This window comes from Aspergillus pseudotamarii (genome assembly GCF_009193445.1).
Source record: "Aspergillus pseudotamarii strain CBS 117625 unplaced genomic scaffold BDV38scaffold_10, whole genome shotgun sequence".
Taxonomy (NCBI): domain Eukaryota; kingdom Fungi; phylum Ascomycota; class Eurotiomycetes; order Eurotiales; family Aspergillaceae; genus Aspergillus; species Aspergillus pseudotamarii.
Genome location: NW_022475024.1, coordinates 601,560 through 620,288, shown reverse-complemented (window position 1 = coordinate 620,288; position 18,729 = coordinate 601,560). Strand labels below are relative to the sequence as shown.

Below are 18,729 nucleotides of genomic sequence, written 5' to 3'. Positions count from 1 at the left end.
TAATATCGGTATAAGCATGTACTATATGTAATTATTAGTTAACGACGGATAAATATTTAGACCCTAATTTCTGGAAGACTTATGCTGCAGAAGTACAACGTACATTGGAAGAACGGAAAATCCAGAATATGAGAGGCTATTCCTAACCAAGAAGAACTGCGATGAGTTGTATTGACAAGGCAGCGAAGGTCCGAAGCCTACCTCTAGGAATGCTCCATGAACTTCATCTGCACAGTCTTACCGCATTTGGTAAGGATGTCTCTGCACAAGAATGACTGTCGGATAGAGTTGCATCAATGGAATGTCGGTTCAAATGTTGTCTCAGGCTGCTACAGATAGATGCCTACAGGAGACAGCTAGTTTGATGATATTTATTCGACTGGTTAAACACCCTTAGATGCTCTACAAGCAATTCAGACACGAACATCTCTATCAAACTCTGAAACGCAAAAATAAAGTTTACCCACCGCTATCTCAAACCAACTTCGCAGGGCCAACAACTTATTGGTAGTTTCTAAGCATGACTAGATGCACTTCTTCTTCAACTACTATACATTGTTCCGATGACGAAGAATTCTACAATCCCATCTTCGACCTCGCAAAGTGCGGAGACGTATATGCACTGAAACATCTAATTGAGACCACCAACCCAGATATCGACTGTACAAATGAAGAATGCCATACGCCCCTACAGCTTGCAGCCCGAAATGGCCATGACGCGGTCGTAAAACTATTAGTCCATGTCAAATCTTGTACCGAGTTCGAATGCCCCGAGCCAACTTTCACACCACTCTTGCTAGCGGCCATGTACGGACGAGAGTCAGTAGTGAGAATGCTACTCGAACAAGGCGCAAACATTGAAGAAAAGGATGCGGAGCTCGGACGAACACCGCTGTTATGGGCCGTGGAAGGAGGCCAGGAGGGTGTCGTGAAGCTTCTTGTGAATAAGGATGCCGATCTCCATGCCAGGGACAATGATATGGGTATGACGGCCCTCTTGAGTGCTGCTGCACGAGGTCATCATGCAATTGCTGCGTTCTTACTTGATAATGGGGCTGATATTGAATGTACCTGCACTGAGTGTGGAGTAACGCCGCTCTGCTGGGCGGCTTGGTACGGTCACCTTGAGGTGGTGAGATTGTTGTTGGAGCGCGGTGCCAATGCTAACGCGTGGAACACGCGGGATGACAATGGCTCACTCCTTTGCTCACCGTTGAATCGGAGATGGGGTCGCCAGACGCCACTTCACATGGCAGCTGAGGGGCCATGAACGTGTTGCGGAGCTGCTTTGCCGGAAGGGTGCTGATATTGAAGCGAGGAACAAAGACGACCAAACTGCACTTTCATTGGCAGCCAGAGACGGGCGGTTGGGTGTTGCCCGGTTGCTTCTTGACAAGGGAGCTGAAGTGGACGTAAGAGATATACGTGGGCGAACTCCCTTCGCATTAGCAGCTGGCAACAATGTTGCACCGACAACGAAGTCGGGGGCCCAAGATCATAAGATAGAGCACATGGATGTTATGAAACTCCTGGCCCAGAGGAACTGCAATATCCACTCCGAAGATAATCAGCGCCGGACACCACTTTTGCTAGCCACCGCTGCGGGCCATCCAAATAGGGTCCAATTACTGCTTGAGCATGGGGCAAACATAGAGTCTCAGGACGAAAATGGCTGGACGCCACTTGTAGTCGCCGCAGGAAATGGCTCCCTGGAGACAACAAAAGTCCTTCTAGCAAATGGCGCGAATGTAAATGTTGAAGATGCAAATATCCGAACCCCCCTGATATGCGCCTCCCGCTTTGGCTATATTGATATAGCGAAGTTGCTGATGGAAAAAGGCGCAGACATCAACTGCCGAGACGGAGGTGGCAAAACCGCACTGTTCTGGGCTGCAGGAAACGGGCATACGCCGCTCGTCAAAATACTTCGTGGCATGAATGCAGCTTATCTTCATGATTTCGATGGCTTGTCTCCTTTGGAATGGGCAAATGAAAATGGTCACGAGTATGTGGTCAGACTGTTACTTGGCGAAGACGTCCAGGATGAGATTGAATGGTCCGACTGGAACGATGAGACCAAGGATATGGAGCAGAGAAAAATGGTCTCCTGTCATCCATTTTGACTGAGTGTATGGTGTTAAGATGGCTCTGGGTAGGACGCGTTCTGTGAGTCGCCAACTCGAAGGGTTTGGGCTTTGCACTACTGTAAGGGAACGGTTAAGCTCCTGTGATATGATAAAATGGATGGACAGGCCTGTTGTCTTGAACTGGGATAGTTCATCTTTATTCCTAGTTGTTCTGGTCTTATTGGTATAAACCAGCTACTTCGTATGACTAATGACACATTCATAGATATCTTGGTACCAGTATTCAATTAGGAGAGGTTTGCTTATTTCTCTTCCAGATGGCTTATTATACTATGAGCGATTTTCTCAGCCAGCATATCTGAGCATAATGTTAGTAGGGGGTTCACTTCATGGATACAAGTGTAGGGAACAAGCATACAAACTGTACTCTGGGGATGTCCAGGCGGCAACAGAGGAAAAGCGCTGGCATCGACCACTCGAAGCCGGTCAACTCCATAGACACGGGCGTGACTATCAACAACAGCCATTGGGTCACTACGTACACCCATCTTACAGGTGCAGGCTGGATGCCACAGTGGCATCAAAGAGTCTCTTATGTACTGGATAATTTCCTCATCCGATTGGTCCTGATGCAGTGGATATGATAGGTTCCCAACGCTTATCGATTGAAGTGGCCCACTCTGCCAAATCTCTCTCAACCGCCGGTACAATGCCACTGCAACTTCCATGTCGGTCTTTGTGGTCAGCCAGTTGGGGCTCACGATAGGCAGTTCGGATGTGGAGTTACTGCGAATGGTCACATTTCCGCGCGAGGTCGGCGAGACCAGGACACCGAGAATGGACGCATACTGATATTCGTCGGCTGGTTGTTGACCCATCAGGTCACTAAAATTACCGACGAATCCGTTTGCCGGAAGAAACTCCACCTCAGGCCAATCATTGGGAAATCGTGAAAGATCGTCAATTGTGCTCTGAGACAATCTCAAGCGATGGGAATATGGAATCCTTTCCCATCCCAACAACTCTTGGGCGTTAGTCCATGACCCTTCATGTGCTATCGCGTATTCGACTCCCTGTTCAAGATAGTAGAGTTTATCATTGGCCATCCGGGTCTCTGTCTCCAGACTCACTCGATGTGATGGGGCAAAGAACGGATGGTCCCACATATTCTGCCCGACCCCAGGAAGATCAGCGAGAATGGGTATGTTTAGTGAGTTGAGAGTATTTTCAGGCCCAATACCTGATACCATAAGGATTTGCGGGGAATGGAAAGCGCCCGCACATACGATCACTTCTCGTGCAGCCCGGAGATGGTATTCTTGCCCGGCTGTTTCCACATCAATACCGGTGGCCCGCTTGTTCCCGTCGAAGGCAATTTTCTTGACAAGTGTGTCGGGGTAAATGTGCAGTTTGCTCGTGATAGGTAGACTGCTAAGGAACATGTCCGAGCTACTGCGGGTCTCGTCGATTGGGTTGATAGTAGATGGATTGTACTGCGTTCCGAGAAGGTGGCCGCTGCTGAAATCCTCCGTCACAGGAGTGCCCACTGCTTCCATACCAGCCTTCATCCATGTTGCGAATGGCGATACATAGTTGGTATAAGACACTTGAATGGGGCCTGTGCTGTCCTTTTCGAACGCTTCTGGACGGAATAGAGTCGTCGCATTCTGGAAGCGTTTCGATGTGCCAGGGGGCGTAAACTGCACCGATTTCTTGAAAAATGGAAGAATATTATCCCATTTATAACTATCGTCTTCCACCAGGGTGGCCCATTGATCATAAGAACCGGTTGTTCCTCTGGTTCGTAATGTTAGCGGGAAACAAGCGCCGATAGAATGGGGATTGAATCCCATGTCTGGTATACCGTGGCATTAAGAGCTGACCTATTCAGATATCAGATGATTTGTCGCTCCCCCGCCCCCAAGAACTGTGAGTATGTATAGGGAAACGTACGACCCACCAAAGCAGCTCCCCTGTGCATAGAGTAGTCTACGACCGTTAGCGCCCGCTTGGGGGACCGTGACGATCCCCCAATCCACTGGGACATTGACATTTTCCGGGTCTGACCCAACAAGAAGATTATATCCAGCCGGAACGGTAGACCTTGTTGGGGACTCGATTTCATAAAATGAACCGGCTTCAATTATAGCGACAGACAATCCTGCTTCGGCCAGGCGACTGCCAATGGTGTTGCCTGCTGTTCCGCCGCCGACAATCACATAATCATAAGTCGATTCCACTCCGACAGCACTCATCAGAGTACCAAGCCTCCCTTTCAATGTCGGTAAAGTGGATTTAAGCAGGTTCAGTGCTGGTTGCAGGAGGCCATATGAGGCTACCCATGAGAGGGGAAGACTGAGAATCAAGAATGCACATAGAAGGGCTTGATGGCTGAGTAAGATCATCGTTATGAGCACTAGGATAATTCGAGACCAATGAGTCCGGTTCTGCTTTGTGAACAACAGAAGCGTCGGTGGTCAAAAGGTCACATAGAACTGTTAGAATGAGCTCGCCATCATCAGAAGGAATCTAATTGTTTTGTCAAATCCACACCACACTTAGGGCAGAACAGAATTATAGGATGGCTCCGTTAAAGGGGCTGGCTGGTGTTTACTTCCCAAACGTAATATCCCTTGCGACACATTAAAGCCTTGGGACTCGGGTGGGAAAAGCTGCCATGTTCTATTTCTTACACCTCTTATACTTTACACCAACAGTAAGTTATCGATTGCCGAAATAAGCCATGAAGATAGGTGAGCCAGTCCCCTTAACTTAGGTAGAACGCCAATAAATGACATGTCACCTTGGCAAGAATTCTGAGGAAGTCCTATACACAGTTCATATGGCGTACTTCAAACGGGGAACTCTGCCATTTGTCACTATTTATAGTACTGAAGAGTAGAACTCCGTAATCATTTGACCAGTATCCACCTTTGCTTATCTGGTAGTTCTGTATGTATAGACTTTGTTGGGGGTTTATTTTAAAATTACTGGTACGTGGGAGATGATTCTTCCGCATCGCTGTGTTCATGCTTCCAGATTTCAATCTCATACCCACCTCGTACAGATGCTACTCGCATTGTAGCAAGCAAGTTATGAGCTACCTCCGAATGAGTGTAGACGCCTCCATTGAATGCAGCCGTTGCATCCTTTCCGATAACGGACTTGAGCATCAACAAGCCATCTGGGTGGCTTTTGCTAAAGTCGGTCACGTCGTGGACTATTCCCGCAATGGCGATTAGACATCGTCCACTCGTTTCAGCTTGCTCTACGTACTCCTCCCATTCAGGAATTGGCAACCGGCTATGCGGTACGCCCCAATCCAGCTGGCTCGCGTCCTCTGCCAAGATAGCACGGTTTTGTTGGATCCGCCGCTTACAAACTTCATCAGGATGGAATTGTTTAACATCGTAGGCCAGACCAAGGTATTCCCAGATGCGGATGACCCATTTTGTCCGATTGTATTGCTACCACTTCGCCGCATTTTGGTAGTCAGAAAGGAAGTCCATGGTGAAAGTTGTGGTAGCCCTCTCCTAACGCAAGAAGGATCGCTGAGAAATGGTCCTGCGAGGATTTGCTGGCATTAAATGGTTGGTCACCCAGCCAATAGGCCAGCAAGTTGACGCAAAACGTAGCCTGATGGACAAAGGCCACCCGCGGGATCCCAGCATAGATGAAGCCACCTGCCCAGTCGCTCCATAACAAACCACTGAGTAGAGTAGGCAATAATCATGCCATGCAGATCACAACGAGCAGATAATTTTGATGCTGCCAGACCGCGATGGGATCCTCATTCAAGTCGCTGTTGTCAATCCGGCCAATGCATTTTGGATTCTGCTTCATGATTAACCACCCCATGTGTGAATACAGAAGGCCCTTGTTGACCGAGTACGGATCTAAATTGGTGTCGGTGTATCGATGGTGAGCGCGATGATTGCGAGCCCATCATCTGATAGAGCCCTCACCCGCGCCTGCCCCACCCAAGGCAAGAAATAGTTTGAGGTAGTTCGAGGCTCGGTGGGACGTATGGGACCACAGCTAGTGATATCCTAAAATTGCATGTTCACCATATGTCTCCCTGTATGCTGAAGGTTGGGGCTACCTCCCTGCAGTAATACCGAGTCCGGTAACAAAGTAATAAACCAATGATAAGGTAGCTGTTTTCCACTGCAAGGGAATCCAAACGCCGCTTGGATGCATGCAGAAATGGGACTAAGATTGTGAGGACCACATCCCGCCAATTTACATGCTTGTACCAATTATACGTTGTTTCGTCCGGCTCTATGCAATCGCACTAGCATAAGATCAAATGCGCTAGTGTAATATTCAGTTTAAAGTAGCCGTCAATAAGCTAAACCGTCGCGCAGGAGGCTGAACCTTGAACAGATCCTTCATAATAGCAACATTGTCTGTCAGTAAGGGGCGAGAAGAAGTAAAGTGCCCCTTGCATTTGTTTCGAACGGTCCGGTATGTAGCAAGTATATTGAAATCAGGGGGGGGGAGGATCTGCAAATATGTAACTAGCATACCAGAGAGGTGACGTGCTATAAGCCATATCGTTAGAAGGCGCAGCTGCAGCCGTGAGTTCATTGGAAAACCTGATTATGATACAGTAAATATGTAAAGGATAGCTATGACCAATGAATGACGCTTGATTCTCCAAACACATCAACGAGATCTCATTATATCATGGAAGGAAGGGGCTCATTGTTATGGAGAAGTTAGTCCCTCAAATGGGAATCCTTGGACTTCCTGTGCTGAGATCCAGTATAGCGTATTCTACTCTATCAACTGATTTTATACGAGAACTAGTTGACCCAAAGAGGTCTCACATCAAATCGCCCACAATTCTATATAGATGAAGAATGTATATGGATCAACTGGCAGAATGAACTATGTAGTTCCTTGCCACAGTAATAATGAAAACAAGTCAGGTATACACGGTGGATTACATATTTCTCAGTTAACGATAAAGATCAAAATCTGAAAAGAGATTTTGCCGGTGGTACAATTTAAAAGAGTCCAACTCGCACGCATCCTGCCCCATGCAGGAAAGCGAAAGCCTAGACCATACACGTTACCTTTCAAGCTCTTGGTCCGTGTCATGATTTTGATCTATACTGTACTCCTTCGTGAAGAGACTCACAATACCCCCAACTGCTGTACAAATGCAGCAAAAAACCCAGACAGCCCGTAGACTGTCGGTATACGCTTGGCGGAGATCATCCTTGTTCTGCGATGGTGGTGCGGTCTGCATCTCTCCCACCATAGCGACAGCATTGTGGCTTATCTTCTTTGCCATCGGTGCCAAGGCTGGGTACCTTTGCAAGTTTGCCTCCATGCGATTTTGAAAGATCACGCCGCCAATGGCCACACCGAGCGACTGCCCAAATGCACGAAAGAAGCTAAAGAGTGCAGTCGCAGTGGCTAAATGGCGAGTCTCCGAGCAAGCCTGAATGGCATACGCAATACTTGTCACAAGTGCACCCAGGCCTAAGCCTGGGATTGCAATAAGAGCGATCCAAATAGCCCCCTTCGTTGTCCGATCAAAGTAGCAGAGTATACCGAAGCCTAGGGTAGCGACAGCCCAACCGATCCAGATGATCATCCGGTAGCGCCCTGTGACCACCGCAGCAATTCCTGACACGCAGGCGCTCGGAGCAATGGCAAATGCAAGTGGTAGAGCTGCGACTCCAGCTGAGAGGGGCTTGAAGCCGTGTACTGCTTCCCCATAGAGAGGGAGATAATACAGGATACACCAAAGCGTAAGCCCTTGTAACACTGTGCCAATATAACTGATTAATAAAGAGTGGTTGTCGATCCCTGAGATTTGCAAAATCGGGTCTTTGGGGATATGGGTCTCGTAGACCATCACCCCAATCATGCCGATAGTCCCAATGATCAAGGGTACTAGCACCCTCCAAGAATGCCATGCATACATCACTCCGCCCCAGCTGAGAGCCACCAGGAAGGATGCAGTGCTGCATACGAAAAGGACTAATCCGACTGTGTCAAAATTCCTGAGCTTCTCCCGCCTGGCTGTCTTCTTGGTCTTGATTTTCAAGTATATAAGTATTAGAGGGATCGAAAGAGTTGCAGCTGGAATATTGATATAGAAGATCCATCTCTGTGTAATTAGAATCAGAAATAGTCTGTCAGCGGAGGGTGACGCTCTTCGACTCACCCAGTCCGAATTCGTTGAGAAACCACCTCCCATTATAGGCCCGATAACAGATCCGACGCTCCACATCGACCCCAGAACACCCCAATACGCACCTCGCAATCGGAACGGAATCATGTCGGCGACAGATACCTCACTAAGGGCAATAATGCCACCCCCACCGGTACCCTGAATGGAGCGGCCCACTAACATCTGGGTGAAGTTTATCGCCACGCCAGACACAATAGTCCCCACGAGGAAAAAGATGACTGCAATGATAATCAAAAGTTGGCGACCAAATGCACTTGATAGTGATGTAAAAATCAGCTGACAACCTGTAGACTGTTAGCGTTTTCTTTTGATAGTCGTTGTTGGTTAGATGTACACGCAGAACACAAGACAAATGAGGTTCCGCTCCAGAAAGCCTCAATGGCCGAGCCACCTAAATCTTCAGTCACGACCTTTATATCTTAGCCCATACTGCCAATAGTTTCTCTAAATCCAGAACGAATCTTACTGGAAGTGCAATAGAGAGTGAGGCAGCTTCGAGCGCTACCATCAAAGTCAATAGGCACAGTGGGAAGAAGGCTAATGTGACTTTACGATCAATCCAGAATTGAAGCTTGCTTCCATGGGCGCCATTGTCACGCTCGTCACCGGTCGGACGAGTAAACGTTCCATGGTCAATGTGAGGGGTTGATTGAGTGTACTGCGTTTGAGTCGTCGAGGGCTTTGAAGGACCGGCTTCGAACGATGATATGGTATCTGTCACTGTCATCGTATATGATTAGACTTGAATTGTTTCTTGTCCCAAGAAGACAGTCCATGTGGTCAAAAGAGTTCATTCGCCGTCCTCTCTTGAGATTTCTCGGTTTTCACTCTTCGTCTGCCTTTGTATTTTTGTCGCTGGGTGATTAGAATGTGGAGTAGTGTAATATTCCTCAGGTACAAAAAAAAAAAAAAAAAAAAAAAAAAAAAAAAAAAAAAAAAAACAAAAAAAAAAAAAAAAAAAAAAAAAAAAAAAAAAAAGAAAAAAAGGAAAAGGAAAAACAGAAAGTCAGGCGAATACAACCTAGCCATCAAGACCAGGAAAGAAACCTTGTTCTGTTCTTAACACGTTATGTGGAGGCATCAAAAGCCCCTTGCTTTACATGCATACATCTTCCGACGATCTATAAAAATGCTAATAAAATAATATGACCCACCTTGTGGTTTATGTACTTATCTAGGTGGACTAACGTATGCTAGGGAGTATTACCTTACGATACAGTGGCGTTACTAGATTATTGTTCCTGCGATGATTCCTTGAATATCCCGGAGTATTTATGACCCATACAGCTGAGACGTGACCTCTCTCACTTTACTAGTCTTGGTCTCTGATACTTATCATTTACATATCACTGCTTAGCTATCAATCATAAGCTGGAATATTCACGACTGGGATTTATCGAACCTATCAGTACCCTGTAAAGTTCCGTGGTTGGGAAGTGTAAGTGTGTTCTGGCCAGATTCTTGTTCCAGACACATAAGCTGACGATATGGAGAGCAGCACAACACCAGATACGCCTTATTGATCAGTGTCCCCGATATACAATAATGTGGGATTATTATTCCGAAAAGTCTATTCTCATTACGGGAGCCTCCGGATTCTTGGGAACCGCGATCACCCATCGGTTAGCTTCGAAAGCTCGTCCTAAGCGCATTTTTATACTTTGCCGAAGAGGGGAAAGGTTAGACAGATTCTCATCTTATTACCTTTCTTGATCTACTTGAACTGATGAGACTGAGCCATAAAGCCAGCTGATCAAAAAATGGCAGAGAAACCTGCCTGAGTCGGATTCCCACTGGTTGCTGAATCAGGCGTCTATAACCGTCTTAGATGGCGACATCATGAAGGCGAATCTTGGACTTTCACAGGAGATCATCGCTGGGCTGCAGAAGGAAGTGAATATAATTATCCATGCGGCCTCCACGATCAATTTAACCTATTCACTTGGACAGGTGTTTGACCATATCGTCCTACCAAGCGAATCCCTAGCTCAGATGGCTCTAGGTTTTACCAACCTCGATCGATTTGTTTATGTATCCACAGCCTTCGCCAACACACATCTCTACAAGCTTTCCGGCAAGCCACAGACAGAGATAAATGAAGAGATTTACCCACTCCTGGGCGAGGGAAGTTTGTTGGATGACAGCCTTCTCAGTGCACAGGATGCCCGTGATGAAATCCAGAAGACTGGCTCCTCGACTGAGTATGAACTCCATGATTTTCCCTGGCCTTATGCGTATGGAAAACACCTCGCAGAAAGATTGATCCTGAATCTCTTCATCGAAAAGGGTTGGGCATCCAAGGTGTTAGTACTCCGCCCTTCCGTGATTGGACCAGCAGAGAGATATCCATACCCGGGATATAGTGTTCCCTTGTCAACACCATCAACAGCTCTTGCGACTGCAATAGTTGCATCCCCTGTCTTTACTGTCGTGGTACCTACACGGTGTTCAAAACCAGAAACCGAAGCGACTATTGACGAGGTTCCAGTAGATGTTGTTGTTGATCGAATGATAGCCCATGTGGCCTTTGATACCACCGGTTGCATCCATGCTGTGGGAAGCGAACGCGGCCGCCTTAGCTTCATGGACTTCTGGGGCGCCGCGATGAAGCTACGAAGACTACCATGGGAGCCGCGGATAATTTGGTCATCGACTGTTGATTGGCATTCACCGGATTTGCACCCTGTGCTGCGACTCTATGTTATTCCGGGCACTGCCTTCCTCTTCACAGAGGAGAAGACCACGAAACTCTTGCAGAGACTTACTCCAGATGAACGGGATGATGTGGTTCTGTTCAGGAATACCACGGGGAAGTCGTACGAGTTGATATCCAGGCGAGAGCACATTCGCTTCCTCATCGGATTATTTGCAAGGCGAACTATCTTTCCAGCGTGGTTATTGCGATATTTGTGTCGCTGAGCGGAGTGTTTTCATTTCTTTACAGTTTGAGCCCGAGGACATTGCTTTTACTAAAGGAACCAGGTCACCTTTTTGGGTTTATTTGATATCATTCTCATAATGTTTCTCGGGAAATCGCCCTTCGATCAGTATTCGTGGGCGCCAATAGACTGTGAATAAGTAACTCCTAGGAATAGTTCCTCTTCACAAAATAGTAAACAAATACCTATAAACCAACGGAATGTGGACTTCTTTCTTCTTCCTAATATTTCTTCCTCACCAGACCGAGTATATCCTGCCAACTAGCATTCGAAGTACAACCGTACAACCATCGTTGTATTTACACCAGCGAAGAATCTTAATGATTCATAGCGAATGAATCCAGCCGAATGTCGCAATGTGTTTATGCGCATCTGCTTAAAAAGGTAAGAGAGAATATATTTTATCAGCTAAAGTATCGGCATTGGATAAGGCACCTCTATAGTGCTTTCTTCTTTGTTTCCAACTTGTAAGTCTGGCCAAAGAATCGGAGAAAGAGTTGAGTCAAAGGGATGAGGTATACGGTCGTCAACATCAATGCAAATACCTGGCCACTATTGTTCATGCAAAAGATCACGTTGGACTCTCCCCCGCGCTTAATATATGTCTGGTTGTCTGACTTGTCTTCGGTCGGGACCAAAGATGTATCCATGGGACTGTCATACGAGATGAAGACATACAACCATGAAGCCAGTCCACCCAGGACGAACTGGGCGATTTGTAGTCGCGTGAGGGTACGCTTCATAAAAACAGGTACTTTTATCTTGAGTGTCGTCAGCGAGTAATAGAGATACTGTGCAGATCCTAAGTTAGTGCCTGTCTAAATGAATTCCCTAGAGTTATTCCTTACCATCAAGGTGTGAATTCCTGTGTTTAGAGAGACACCCACAACGCCTTGGGGAGTCCTGTACAAAAAGCCCACCCATGTACAGATAATGGCACCCGCATGGTGATACATCTGTAGGAAAGAAACCTTTTTTCCCTTCACCAACAAGAGCAGGGTATCCATGATCTCATAGTATTTTGATATATAGAACATCCATGTATAGTAATCCATACCGCTCTCCCACAGGGACTTGGCCTGGGAGGCCCCTGAAAAACCATCATCGTGGATAGTCAGAGGTAGTAAGGTATTGCGTGATGTACTGTATTCAGACAGGTCGAATCTGCAGAAGGTCTCCACGATGTGATAGGGTGCACTAGGTTGAGATGGGACAGAGGATATGATGGTCCGACATACTCCCAAAAATACCCAAGCGGAAAAGAGGCTAAGCAAAAGGTTGTGTGCGAAAGCGAAGTAGGTAAAAGATGCCGTGCGAGTTATAGGCCATGGACGATATTGTCTTCTCTTATTGAGATGGTTGAAAACACAGACGACAGCAATATAGACGCATGCCGTAAATATGGGGAGTCTAGCGTCAAGACTGAAGCTGTAGACAGTGGAAGGTATATCGACAGGGCGGTCCCAAGAAAATCCCGTTCGTGATGCAGGCCTGATAAGAGGCGGATGCGGCTCGGGAGGGAAGCGAAAGATCTGAGCCTCAGGGAGTCCCAGGTGAACAGATAGGGCGCCCGACATCGCTAGTATTGCTTGAAGTACTCACTGTACCGTAGTTCGAGGGAGCATTACGAATGGAATGAACCCACTAAATCTCAATCGCAAGCGGCCGGCACCTCCTTGAAAAGTAGATACGGAATAGCAATACCAGCATGCATATGAAATGAAACTCTGCTACTCCAATTATGATGAGAAAGTTTCATCTTGCTATACTTATAGAATATTATTGAGGTAATACTACCGACCGATCGGAATGAATGCTTTGTTCTCAGGTCTCCCTCCTTGAAAGCAAGGAGATACCCTCCAGACACTCTTTTGGGCCCCTTGCACTCTTGCATGGAATCCCCATTAGGAATTCTTCACAGAAATACTATTTTACAAACGGGTCCACATGCATATAACGGATTTACTCATACGGCAGATCACAAAGCCATCTCATATGGAGTATACACTAGTCAGGTTCATGCAACACTTCGACGTCTTAAAAATGTCGACTCCGATCCAACTGACGGCCCAGTCTTACGTGCAAACCTCATACTGTCACACGACCAGGGTGTGATGGTGAGGCTCTACTCTTCTTCTAGAACTTGAAGATAACGGAAAGTAAAGAGAAAGCGGTGTACATTTTGATTTAGATATAATATGTATAATATCTCTGAGACTCAGAAACAGATGTCCGGGAGAACTCGGCTATGATCTGAGAAGCAAGAAAGCAGCAAGTAGTAGCATTTATGCCCTGCAGAGAGCCCTTCCACGGCCCCCAACTGCAAGAGCTGTGCTACACCACATTGCCGTATGAAGAAAAAAGCCACTACCGCATCTCATTCTCGTATCATGAAAGGATGTAGAAGTTGTGAAGACGGTACATATAATAGTGGGTCAAGACTCAAGCGGATTCAATCTATCTTACTGTCAACCCAGAATTAATTTTACCAAGTTTACCCGCAGCAACGCAGTGTTATATAGCCAATCAGATCTATCTATTAGGTCCCGCCATTTTATCGACGACCAGTACCCGTAGTTTACCAACGTGTAGTGTAGGCCTCTTTGTTCGAGGTTGGCAGATGAGGCAATATTTGGATTTACACTGAGAACCGCTGTCCCACTCCTTGCACATAAGGGATATATCCCTTGCGGCAAGACAGAAGCTGAGCTGGTGGATCCTATACCTAGGGCTGTAGCTAAGTGTGGAGGCCTGCAGGGAAGATAGAAAATAAAATAAATAAATCTAAAATAGAAATAAAAAGTAAAAAATAAAGAGCGCCCCCATGCAGCCACATGCTTGGAATTGGAAGGTGTTCTCGGTATTGTATTTCCAATCATTTGGAAATGTGTAAGCAGCATTCTGGTCAATGTGCCTAGGCCGATCATATTGAGTTCGGGTAGCTTGGTCAAATAGGGATCTTAGGGATGCAGAGTAGCAATAAGGAACTGGTCACATTATCATTTCCTTTCACAGTAATCTATCAGAGTCAATTATGTTCGGTTACCTGGGATACATATGGGACCTGGACGTCATGTGTCAAATACGTAACCTAATACTCAGTGACTAGGAGTAGGTGTATCATATCCAGCCCTTCCTACCATATTTATTACGCGAGTATTCGCTACCAGGGCTTCCTTCAAGATAACTTGTTGCGAGAGGCTTTCTTCTTTTGCTACAGTTTCCTTTCCTCCGATAGCCGCTGTGACTTGCGATTTAAACTCGAGAGTTCGATTCGAGACCATGGCTACTCCCGCACATATAATGATTGGAAGCCTCAATGGCAATTGGACCATCGTAAGAATGCACCACACGTGATGTGTTTTGCCCTGCACATATCTCAACTTCTGGTTATAAAGACTACCTATACTTATATCATGGTACTACGCAGAATAGAAGTTTGACGGGCGAAACAGACCATATCCTGAAACTGGTATGTGCCAGTTTTCACGTCATCCTGAATTTATTGGCTTGTGGGACAAACGAAATAGCTAATGATGGTACGGTCGCATTCAGCAAGGGATTCCCTGGTTACTTCGCAAGGCTCTGGCAGTGGTAACAGTTCATATTAACATTACAACATACGAGACAAATGAGTCTGAGACCGGGAAGCCCATAACGAACATCGATTGCAATCAAACCACGTCCGGGAGGCTAGCTGGTACGACTGAGAAACGAAGGCTGACTTGGGAAAACAAAGAGCATGAGGACTACTTCTTTGGTAAAGTTCAAGGTCGGAGCGAGTTTGTCCATGGTGCTCCAGATAAGGGCGGTCATGTCCGCCCGGAGTTTGAGTTGCAGATTGATGTAGATGATGCACAAGAAATCAAGAGGTTTCTACGGGGTGAGACTCACATTGATTCTCGCGATGGAGCAGGATTTTTATGTGAAGAGTCCAACGGCGCTTGGGTACATACCTTTGAACGGAGCGTTTCTTCTGGCTGGGCATCTGAGCAGGTACGTTATACTGGCGACCAATGATTGAATCTCCAGCGATGTTCCCCCAGGAGTCTGTATTTTTGATCCATGAGCTGACTACCATTTGGTTCAAGATTTGGGGTTTCGAATTGATCGATAACAAACGTTATTTCACCCGCCGGGCAGCTGTTGTTGACGCTGGAGGCCGATGTTTGTGTGTGAGGCTCGTGCTTGACTATGAACAGCCACAGTGAACATTTAGTAGCATTAGTTTGAAAACAAATAAACCTAGATTGTATAGCCGATCGGCTTCAGAATATGAGAACACCGAGATAGTATGTTGCAACAAGAGACTCAGTACATACGACCATAGGGTGTGGAGAACAGGGCTTCCCGTCCGCTCAGCCGTACTTAAGCCACACGCCGGGAGGTTAGTAGTTGGGTGGGTGACCACCAGCGAATCCCTCCTGTTGTATGTTTTTCTTTTTTTCTTTTGAGTGTTGGAAATTACCTGGCATCGTTTAATGTCGACCAAGCGATCGAGTGAGGGAGGGAGGTTAGTGTCCCCGCTTACTTTCAGCAGCATATAATGAATGGGTAGTTTGTTTTGGCTACTTTGCCTCATCATAGCAAAAACCGACAACTCTACCAACATTAAATGCACAGCCAAAGCACAGTATGATTTGTTAACCTGATCCATAGTAGGCCCAGGAATGGCCACTGCACTATGATTCCGGTGGGAAGAGCAGTCAGAAAGAAATGAACCAACGGTTGGGAAGTGACGCTTCCTCAATGACCAAAGCCCCTGATCTTATCCCAAGCCACGCTCCCCGACTTTGGGGGCTCAGAGATGGGAGTCCAAATTGTATAGCCCAGATCACTCTCCGTGAAGGGGTCCACTTGGACAATTCTAGTGGCGCCGGGGTTCCTAGTCAGAGCAGGATACTCCAACCTCCCCATACTGAAATAGCCAGAAACGCAGTTCTATCCAACCATGATCGGGTGAAAAAGTATACTTCACCCTCAGGAGTCTCAGCAAACGCTTGGGACGTCGACGTCCGAATCGATCGATCATTGCTAGTGCATTCATCTTGCCCACTTGGGCCCTTGACCATGTTTTATCCGCCACACAATCCATCGCAAATCCTTGGCGTCGAGTGGCTTTCTGAATATAACTTTTATAATGTTGAGTCGAGAGTGTAACTCCATTTTGGCCATCAAGACTGCTATAGAATAGGCCATCCCCTTTCTCAACTTGGCCGTATGCGAGAATATTTTCCACAAGGCCTTCAAGCGTCCGGACACCATCAAACACTTTCTATTGTAGCTTGCCCCCGTTCTTGAGACAGTTTGGTCCCGGTATCTGCTTACATGCCGCCCGAGAAGCTGCATCAGGTTCACTCCCTGTGCTTTCGAGCGCTCTATCAAGCTCGGCTTAGTTGGCTGCTTTGAGCTCGGCATCTTCCACAATTTTTGCATCTTTATTAGGAACGAAGGAAATTTCGACGGTCGTGATGTCCTTGCGTACTGTGGATTCCCCTTTCACAGGATGATGGTTAGCCGTAGCTGATTGACTCAGTCTTTCCCCTTGATAGGGTGTATCACTGGCCGCCTTTCTAGACTTGGCAGTGTACTTGGCAGCCGCCACTTCATACTTTATGCCTTTAGCAGCGTCGGCGAATTTGGCTGCTTTTTCGGAAGCCTCCATTACCTTGGCGATGGATTTAACTCCCTCCGTGTAAGCTCTCCTACTCCAGGCAGCACCAGAAGCATGTCGAGAATGGTTGGACGCTGGGCCGTGTTCACACCAATTCCTCAGATGAAGAACAATGGGTTGTCAGACGGGTATTTCATGCCATCCTCGATGTAAGTTGGAATATTTTGCCTTGGAAACCATGCGACTAGGTTGTGGAAAACCAGCCTTCAGCCTTTTCCACATCATCGATGGCATCTCCTATCACCGTTTTGTCCTTCAGGGGTGTTTTCAAGAACCCCCATTCTTCATGAACAACCCGGTATCCCGGGAAATCGGAGATTCCTTTCTGAATAGTATGGAAGACGGTTTGGAAAGTAGGCTTCTCAATACATTACTTGATAATCGCATAAACACCTATGATGGAAATTTCTAAAACAGCACGGAAGGTCTTGCCGGCCACCAAGTCGCCAAACCCCTGTCCAAATGTTTCGGCAGCATCGACAACAAATCCATCTGGTAGGGTTAAAGCATCGAAAACTTGGTTAAACTATTATTGCTTAGCAGCGCAATGGACGTATCAAGAATGTAAGCTCACTGTGAACTCTTCACGGGACTCAGGGCATGGGCGGAGACATTTCGGGCATATGCCCTGACTCAGCGCAAAGCGTCGAGGGCGTGGAGAAGGGGTGGGAAAAATCGAGCGAGCCTCATTGGGGATTTCCGGGAGAGAGTTGGCTACTATGGAGCCTATGGCCAGTTGGGTAGAAACAAGCCAGCGGAGTCGCATACTGCTGGGGTAGTTGCCAACGGTGTTTGGAAAAGGGCGGATTGGAGGGTGGGGGATATTGATGCCTGTCTGGGTGCGTTCTGACAGAAGGAAAGGGAAATTATATAACTGGGTTCATCAAGCATCTGGCCATGTAGTTCCCCAACGAGGTAATTAGAATTTGGCAGTAGAATCTGGTCGTCAGATAACAATGTGAAAATCCCGTATCAATCGCAACTATGATGAAGTAGGCAAACTATACGACTTTTAGCTTCGTCCGTGAGATGATTGTCCTGACAAGATGGTGCATACACCTTCGATATACCATCTACATTCTCAAGTCACCTCCTAACAATGGCTGGCTCCCATGTACCGATTGCGTGGCTCATGTATAAAGATGGATTATAGAAGTTCTAGAGTGAATGTGCTACTTATTTCCACGTTTTCTGCACAATCAAGACACAATTTTCCTCACTTAACTATACGGAGAGCTATTTCTAAGAGGCTTGGAGAGTCTGGCAAGGTTACATGTGGAGGCATTCCTGTTCCTCTTGCAGAACTTCTAAATTATACCAGAGGCGAGAAGGTATATATGCACGATGTTGCGAGGATATGGTCCACTGTAGAGTTAATCGGAGCCGACGAACAATGGCAAAGGCCGAGATCAATCAATGCCCACTATTTACTAAGAATCGTGCTTTTCGTGAAAATCGCTTCGAATCTAGATCAATTCTACCCCGGGACATATGAGATCACAAGGCCCCTTTAAGCTTACCCCAGATATGTGCCAAGCGGACAGGTACGCTTTTTGAAAAGTTTCTTTCATAGACTATTTTATAATAGTCAATTGAATCTAGAATGATAACGGCTACTCGGAGCGGAATCGCCAACATTTACTCTCCTATGAGCAGCTTCGACAATATTTGAGGTGCATAAGGTTTAAAAGTGCAGTAACATAGTAGCTTGAACTCTGCCTATATACACAATATCCCCTCTTCAACGATTCAGGAACTGCGAAGGGAATTATCTTTAGACTTGTCATATCCATTGTGGATTCACTAGATAATCCGTAT

The 18,729-nt window shown here is 46.6% G+C and overlaps 8 protein-coding genes across 8 annotated transcripts; 3 read left to right on the top strand and 5 right to left on the bottom strand.

Annotated features, from left to right (window-relative positions):
* Positions 1-520: 520 nt before the first annotated feature.
* Positions 521-2,123, top strand: BDV38DRAFT_279862 (ankyrin repeat domain-containing protein; the record flags this gene model as incomplete). Its single annotated transcript, XM_032059141.1, has 2 exons — positions 521-1,154; positions 1,225-2,123. The coding sequence occupies 2 exons, from the start codon at positions 521-523 to the stop codon at positions 2,121-2,123; spliced, it is 1,533 nt and encodes a 510-aa protein (XP_031916949.1).
* Positions 2,124-2,389: 266 nt separating this feature from the next.
* Positions 2,390-4,342, bottom strand: BDV38DRAFT_289934 (GMC family oxidoreductase; the record flags this gene model as incomplete). The annotated part of the gene is made up of 3 exons (XM_032061369.1): positions 2,390-2,445; positions 2,506-3,884; positions 4,041-4,342. The coding sequence occupies 3 exons, from the start codon at positions 4,340-4,342 to the stop codon at positions 2,390-2,392; spliced, it is 1,737 nt and encodes a 578-aa protein (XP_031916948.1).
* A 732-nt stretch (positions 4,343-5,074) lies between these two features.
* Positions 5,075-6,287, bottom strand: BDV38DRAFT_268982 (acyl-CoA desaturase; the record flags this gene model as incomplete). Its single annotated transcript, XM_032056880.1, has 6 exons — positions 5,075-5,469; positions 5,559-5,560; positions 5,626-5,723; positions 5,835-5,983; positions 6,053-6,125; positions 6,231-6,287. The coding sequence occupies 6 exons, from the start codon at positions 6,285-6,287 to the stop codon at positions 5,075-5,077; spliced, it is 774 nt and encodes a 257-aa protein (XP_031916947.1).
* An 877-nt stretch (positions 6,288-7,164) lies between these two features.
* Positions 7,165-9,025, bottom strand: BDV38DRAFT_268981 (major facilitator superfamily domain-containing protein; the record flags this gene model as incomplete). Its single annotated transcript, XM_032056879.1, has 4 exons — positions 7,165-8,214; positions 8,272-8,582; positions 8,633-8,708; positions 8,765-9,025. 4 exons carry the CDS (start codon positions 9,023-9,025, stop codon positions 7,165-7,167), a joined length of 1,698 nt encoding a protein of 565 aa, XP_031916946.1.
* A 1,112-nt stretch (positions 9,026-10,137) lies between these two features.
* BDV38DRAFT_279859 (male sterility protein-domain-containing protein) lies at positions 10,138-11,217 on the top strand (the record flags this gene model as incomplete). Its single annotated transcript, XM_032059140.1, has 1 exon — positions 10,138-11,217. One exon carries the CDS (start codon positions 10,138-10,140, stop codon positions 11,215-11,217), a length of 1,080 nt encoding a protein of 359 aa, XP_031916945.1.
* A 457-nt stretch (positions 11,218-11,674) lies between these two features.
* On the bottom strand, positions 11,675-12,814 carry BDV38DRAFT_279858 (elongation of very long chain fatty acids protein; the record flags this gene model as incomplete). The annotated part of the gene is made up of 2 exons (XM_032059139.1): positions 11,675-12,028; positions 12,086-12,814. The coding sequence occupies 2 exons, from the start codon at positions 12,812-12,814 to the stop codon at positions 11,675-11,677; spliced, it is 1,083 nt and encodes a 360-aa protein (XP_031916944.1).
* Positions 12,815-14,519: 1,705 nt separating this feature from the next.
* Positions 14,520-15,448, top strand: BDV38DRAFT_279857 (uncharacterized protein; the record flags this gene model as incomplete). Its single annotated transcript, XM_032059138.1, has 4 exons — positions 14,520-14,573; positions 14,668-14,709; positions 14,793-15,233; positions 15,329-15,448. The coding sequence occupies 4 exons, from the start codon at positions 14,520-14,522 to the stop codon at positions 15,446-15,448; spliced, it is 657 nt and encodes a 218-aa protein (XP_031916943.1).
* Positions 15,449-17,281: 1,833 nt separating this feature from the next.
* Positions 17,282-17,677, bottom strand: BDV38DRAFT_279855 (uncharacterized protein; the record flags this gene model as incomplete). The annotated part of the gene is made up of 2 exons (XM_032059137.1): positions 17,282-17,437; positions 17,486-17,677. The coding sequence occupies 2 exons, from the start codon at positions 17,675-17,677 to the stop codon at positions 17,282-17,284; spliced, it is 348 nt and encodes a 115-aa protein (XP_031916942.1).
* Positions 17,678-18,729: the final 1,052 nt, after the last annotated feature.